General features: G+C 45.7%; 1 protein-coding gene across 1 annotated transcript; it reads right to left on the bottom strand.

Annotated features, from left to right (window-relative positions):
- Positions 1-345: 345 nt before the first annotated feature.
- Positions 346-3,282, bottom strand: LOC131090236 (cytochrome c oxidase assembly protein COX19). Its single transcript, XM_058035484.1, has 3 exons — positions 3,087-3,282; positions 2,441-2,552; positions 346-851 (listed from the first exon to the last, which is right to left on the bottom strand). The coding sequence occupies exons 1-3, from the start codon at positions 3,166-3,168 to the stop codon at positions 764-766; spliced, it is 282 nt and encodes a 93-aa protein (XP_057891467.1). The 5' UTR covers positions 3,169-3,282; the 3' UTR covers positions 346-763.
- Positions 3,283-6,152: the final 2,870 nt, after the last annotated feature.

Genomic DNA, 6,152 nt, shown 5'->3' with positions numbered 1-6,152 from the left:
AGAAGATTTACATTTATTGCCTGCTTGAAACACATTCCTAGGGGCTAACAGGCCAAATTATTTCTGCTTGAACTCAACATTAATTAAGAAAGACTTCAGCTGCATTAGAACATGCAGGAGAAATACCACTGTTCCCAGTTAAATGATGCAAAATTTAGGTGAATAAAAGCAGAATCACTCCCTGAATGGGGTCTGGAACTAGAAACACTCTCTAAACAATGATGAAAGATGAAATGACTGAAAAAAACACTGCCTCAAGTACCCCCACAGGACCCCAGAGTGTTCCACAGCAGGGTGAGACCACCCCAGGGATGGGGACTAATGCCAGAATTTAATAAAAATCCATTTTAAAGTACAACAGCTTTATTTCCACCTGGGAAGTACTGCAGTGAGCATATCAGTACTGCCCACAAAAGATTAATCAGTAGTTCAAGAGCTACACAATAAAGGATTGTTTGGTTTGGGTTTTTGTCCCCTTAAAACAAGACTTCACTGTTCTTACAGAGACAGGGAGAACACTTTGGCTGTAACTGTTTTGCCTCTAGAGAAATTAAAACAAAGAAGTTAAGAAATACTTGAGCAAAGCAGACAAAGGCAGTACTTTTGTTCATTTAAAGAAAAATCTTATTTTAGGACAATTAAACTTTGGAAAAAAAGGTTCTTTCAGGAAACACTTCCTATTGCAATATGAACAAAATGTACAATATGTACTACATTCAGAGTTATGCTTTCCCTTCATGAGAGACAAAGTTGTCTGTCTTCATCATGGCTTCTTAGGTTTTTCTTCTGATTTCTCATTTATGAGGTCTTTAAATCCCAATTTTTCCAGTGGTTCATTAGCCATAAGTTGCCTAAGTAAAAAAGAAGAAAACAACAAAACACATTTTAGAGAATACAGCCTCTCTCTTGGTTAGACAACAGCAGCATTTTCTATTTCATTACTATTATTTACCCTAAACAGATCCAAGACATCTATACAGAGTGCCTGCTGTTTGACAAGACCTCAGAAAGTTCAGTTTAAGGAAAGCAGCACTCAGCAATTATTTTTCCTCCTTATAGTGGTTTTCCAATTAAATGTGGTTTTCCCCATTTTAGGTACTCAGTAAGAGTTTCTAAGAAAAAGACCTGACCCCTGGTTATTTTTAATTAACACATTGCATAAGAGCTTCCTAAAATTCTACCAATGCCATTTCCACTTTGAAGTGAATCTGGTTTAGAACAGCCTTTGTGGTGCCACTAGACTTTGCTGTAGTGATTTTCACACTAGTTTCTGATTTGCAATGTACTTTGCCTAGATACAGAGAAATTTCTGCATTTTTCAAAGTTCCCTGACTCACCCTTGTACAGGAAGGATTGCAAAGCAATGCATGAATAGAAATATCCCTGGAAAACCAATCACCAACCCTTTCTTCACTTGAACTGACTACAAGAACTTTTAACTTACTTGCTTTAAACATATTTCTAAGAGGCTAACAGGCCAAATTATTTCCACTTGAACTCAGCATTAATTAAGACTCAATTGCACTAATACATGCAAGAAAGATACCACTGCTCTGATAATTGTTAAGTTACACATAACACCTGTAGGCATCTTGAACACAGTCAGCTCTCAATTGAGCAGGCCAGGCAGAGGGTGAGCAAAGTTAAAAGTTTAACTTGTAACCACAGCTGAAAACAAAAAATAAAGCTTCACACTGGCCACTGTGCCTCATTTACTGTGATCAGTGATTTGGTGACAGATGAAGAGGCAGTCAGACATGCCACTTTACAAAACTTTCTTTTACTAGCACATGGGCATGGCTGTGAAGATTTTGAAGGATTGTGTTGTATGAACTTATCTGATCATTCTGTTTCTATTCATAAACAGCTACAAAACCTAAGGGATTAGCTGACCAAATTACAATCTTGGTTAGACTGATGGTTGGAGTTTTGCACCTTGGCTAAAGGAACTCTGTAAAATAGGCTGGATTATTCTAATAGTGATACTTGTAGTTTTGCAGTAATAATTGTAATGTGTAGTTTTTGTAATAATTGTCATTGGAGAAGGAGATGTGACCTTCTCCAGATGAGCACACAGGAGTTACTGTGTGCTTTAAGTGCAGGCTCACTGATGAGTCCCCTGAGCTGTGCCCACAAACTCTGCTCACCCGAAGGTGGTTCTGCCTTGGACTGCTAGAAAGACAAAGATGTGAGCTGAGAGGAATGTTTTACCCCAGTGCTGTGCGGGATCCTCACCTGCAGACCGTAGTGCATACTTCAGTGTGCAAAAAACAATGAGTAAGACAGTGTATAATAATATCCTAGCTGATCGCTGCTATCCCTCTGCACTGGACAGCACGGAAAGCACAGGGCAGTAACACGGAGCATGGCCAAGCACCGTGCCTGGCCCGGGCTGCCCTCCCTGCCTCCCTCCCTGCCCGCGGCCGTGCCGGGCACTCGCCTGTCCATGCGGCACTCCAGGTACGCCAGGGCGCTCGGCCGGCACGCCGCGCTCTCGTAGCCGCTCTGCCGGAGACACTCCATGAACCGCTCCTTGAAGGCGCTGCACTCCCCTGGAACACACACACGGCGAGGGTAGCACAGACAGACAGACAGACAGACAGACAGACAGACACAGCACTCCCCTGGAACACACACACAGCGAGGGTAGCACAGACACACAGACAGACAGACAGACACTGCACTCCCCTGGAACACACACACGGCGAGGGTAGCACAGACAGACAGACAGACACTGCACTCCCCTGGAACACACACAGACACTGTAACACGCACACACACACACACACACACACACACAGCGAGGGTAACACAGACAGACAGACAGACAGACAGACACTGCACTCCCCTGGAACACACACACACAGCGAGGGTAGCACAGACAGACAGACAGACAGACAGACACTGCACTCCCCTGGAACACACACACGGCGAGGGTAGCACAGACAGACAGACAGACAGACACAGACACACACACACACACACACACACACAGCGAGGGTTGCGCTCCCCTGTAACACAGGGCCGCGCTACCGCCACGCCCGGGGCCGGCGGGGCAGGCCCGGCGCTAGGCCGCGCTACCGCACCGAAGTGATCCAGCGGGAACGCGCCCTTGTCTGGCGGCCGCGGCGTGAAGCTCTTGCTGCTGAAGTTCATGGCTGTGGACATGTCGGTGCTGCCGGGGGTGGGGGCGCGGCGGGCCCGGTCCCTGCGGTCACTGCCGGTCACTCCCGGTCACTCGGCACTCTGTCTCCGCTCGTTCCCGCCGCCTGGGGGAGCTGCGCGCCGAGCGCATCGAGCGCGGTCACGTGATCGTCGCCGCCCCCAGCGGGCGGGACCGTGCCGCCATGGACACGGCGTGGGCGTTGCTATGGAAACCGAAACGCTGTGTTTGTTGCCATGGAGACGGCGGCGGCCGCCATGTTGGGCCGGGCCCGGAGCGAGAGCGCCTCTGCCGTCCCTGCGGCCCGGGCTGCCACAGCCTCTGCGGAATGAACCGATGGTCACGGAACCCCGTGCCACCGCCCTCATTCCCTCTGAACGCTCCCAGTGCAGCTCCCCTCTGAATGCAGCCCAGTTCTGGGCTGTCCCGTGCAGCGCTTTGGGGTCCCTGTGGGTCCCTCCCGGCTCAGGATGCTCTGGGATTCCCCGAGCCCGTCATTCGTTCCTGTGAATGGCTGCTGTGATGGTCGGGGGCTGCCGGCCTGTGGAGGGGCCCGGAAAAACGGCCTGTCCTTGGCGTTTGTGCATTGGGACATGGAGGAGGAAAGAGCCAAACCTGGAGCCTGATGTCCCCAAATCCCTTCATGCAGGATCCAGCCTTGTCCAATCTTTCCCTTTCTGTGCAGGGCTGAGGCCAGGCTCCTTCCCTTCTGCCCCAAGAATAAATTGCTCACCTGTCACTGCCAGGCTCTGGGTCCTGACCCCAAAGCCCATTTTCTGGGCCCAGCTGAGGCTGGGCTGTGATCCCAGAGCCCTGGGGATGGCTCTGGCAGGAAAGCAGGATGAGCTTCCACAGAAACCCAGCAGGGGTTTGGATGGGCTGTCCCCATTCTGCTCAACTATCAGCCGCCCATGTGGTTCCTCATCTCTCATCAATCCTCCTGGTTTAATTTGTGCACAAACCCTAGGGACAGCACTGAGTTATTTTTATTTTATTCTGTTATTCCTACAAGCATGTGGGTTCACATCGTGTGGCATTAATGGTGGGGGACAGCAGTAAAACCAAGAGGGTGCTGGCAGAAGCTGGAGAAATGGTGAACTTCCAGATGCTCAAGATGTACAATAAAGAACAAAAACCCTTTTGCCTGCAGGTTTGCAGCACAAACTGCAGATTCACAGTCTCTTTCTGAAAGGAGGATGAGAAATAGCTTTAATTATCTCACCAAGTGTTAACCGTGGATTACACTGACATTTTTTCTTCTTTGCCCATAGCTGCAATTGGTTTAAGACTGTATTTTATCTTTCTTAAGTTGATTTTCTTTTAATTAAATGACTGAGCTAAGCAGGAAAAATTCAAAGCTGGGAAAAAAAAAGAAATGAAATAGCTTCAATTTTTAAGGACAGCCATTATGGAAATATTAACTGCAGCTCCATTTAAAGTGTCTTTTGTTTATGCTTTGATTGCTTTCTTATTACAGTATTGAAATTGTAAATGGAAAATTACACCATGTTCTATTACATAAGCAACTGGTTTGCACAGCTTGAAATATAAGGTTTTATTATTAGGTTTTCAGGGCTATGAACAATAGATGGGTTTTATTATACAGTAAATAGCACTTTTCCACTTGACTTCGTTATAACACTTAATGGTAAAAGGGAGATACTCCTCTTTCCTAAATAAATGCAGCAAACTGTCTCCCAGATTTCAGACAGGTGAGCAGCAGGGAAGTAACTTTGGTTTATCTGAACACATTTAATTCATCCGCCAAGGCACTTGATTTTAGCAAACTGCCCAAATTACATTCCTTCCTTTCTGTCACAGTGGCCAACTTGCTGATTTCCCATGTGATGAAGGAAGAAGTCAAGGGAAAAAGATGTGCAGAGACCCCACAGTGGAATTATTCCCAGGCAGGCAGCACCAACCTTTCCAGCTCTGTTTAACACCTTTACCAAGGATCTGGGTGATGGGATCAGGGGCACCCTCAGCAAGGTTGTAGATGACTCCCAGTTGGGTGTCAGTGTGGATAGTAGGAAAATTCACTTCCCCAAGCATTGCCCCAAGGACTGGTGGAGCCCCCATCCCTGGAGGCATTTAAAAGCCATGTAGATGTGGCACTCGGGGACATGATTTTAGTGGGGGAACAGTTGTGCTCAATGATCTTAAAGGTCTTTTCCAACCTAAATCATTCTATGGTTCTCTGCAAGGGCTACATCAACTTGGTATATTTTATTATATCCATTTTTTATTTTTTTTTAACCTATTTGTTAACTCTTTGGAGTCTTAAACGTTGTAGTTACTCAAATTCAGGTCAGGTATAGTAGCAGGTGTTTGGTTATGATTACTTAATGTTTTTATTGCAAATGCCAGTTGTACCTTCTAGAATTTCCTTTAAAGCTACAGGTTCTCATACAATCTAATACACATACTTCAGCAACTCAGGATAAATTCTTCCCAAGGAGATCAAATAAAATCCCCATTAGATAATCATTGTGAGGGAAAAAACTCATTTGTGGATTAAACCAACCAGTTCCAAAAGAACTCAACAAAAACAGAGCCACAAACAGCAGTGCCACAAACAGAGAATGAAATGTTTTTCACATATTATCTTTCAAAGGAGCAAGAGACTTTGACTGCATCAAGGAAATCTGAAATAGCTGCTTCAACAAAAGGGTGCTCATTGTACAAGAGATATTAGATAATTTGTGGTATTTCATAGTATCTCTAGCATGGAGTCCCGAGCCCTTGCCAAAAACTGAAATCCTTGAATTAGAAGATTTCCCAAACTAGGGAAAATCTTGGCTTTTTCCCTTTCAAGTTACACAGCTTGAAACACTAAAAAAGAAATAAAAATCCTTTGCTTGAATCAGACCTTTCATCATTAATATGGACTGAAGTAACATTTAAAACTGTTCTTTTCCAGTGTTTCAGGTAGTGCTGAAAACTCACTCCACTGGTGGTTTTTATCCATCAGGTGGACAAACACCTCCTC

This window comes from Melospiza georgiana, chromosome 16 (assembly GCF_028018845.1).
Source record: "Melospiza georgiana isolate bMelGeo1 chromosome 16, bMelGeo1.pri, whole genome shotgun sequence".
NCBI lineage: Eukaryota > Metazoa > Chordata > Aves > Passeriformes > Passerellidae > Melospiza > Melospiza georgiana.
Note: the sequence above shows the minus strand (reverse complement) of the source record. Positions and strands in the feature narration are given on the sequence as shown.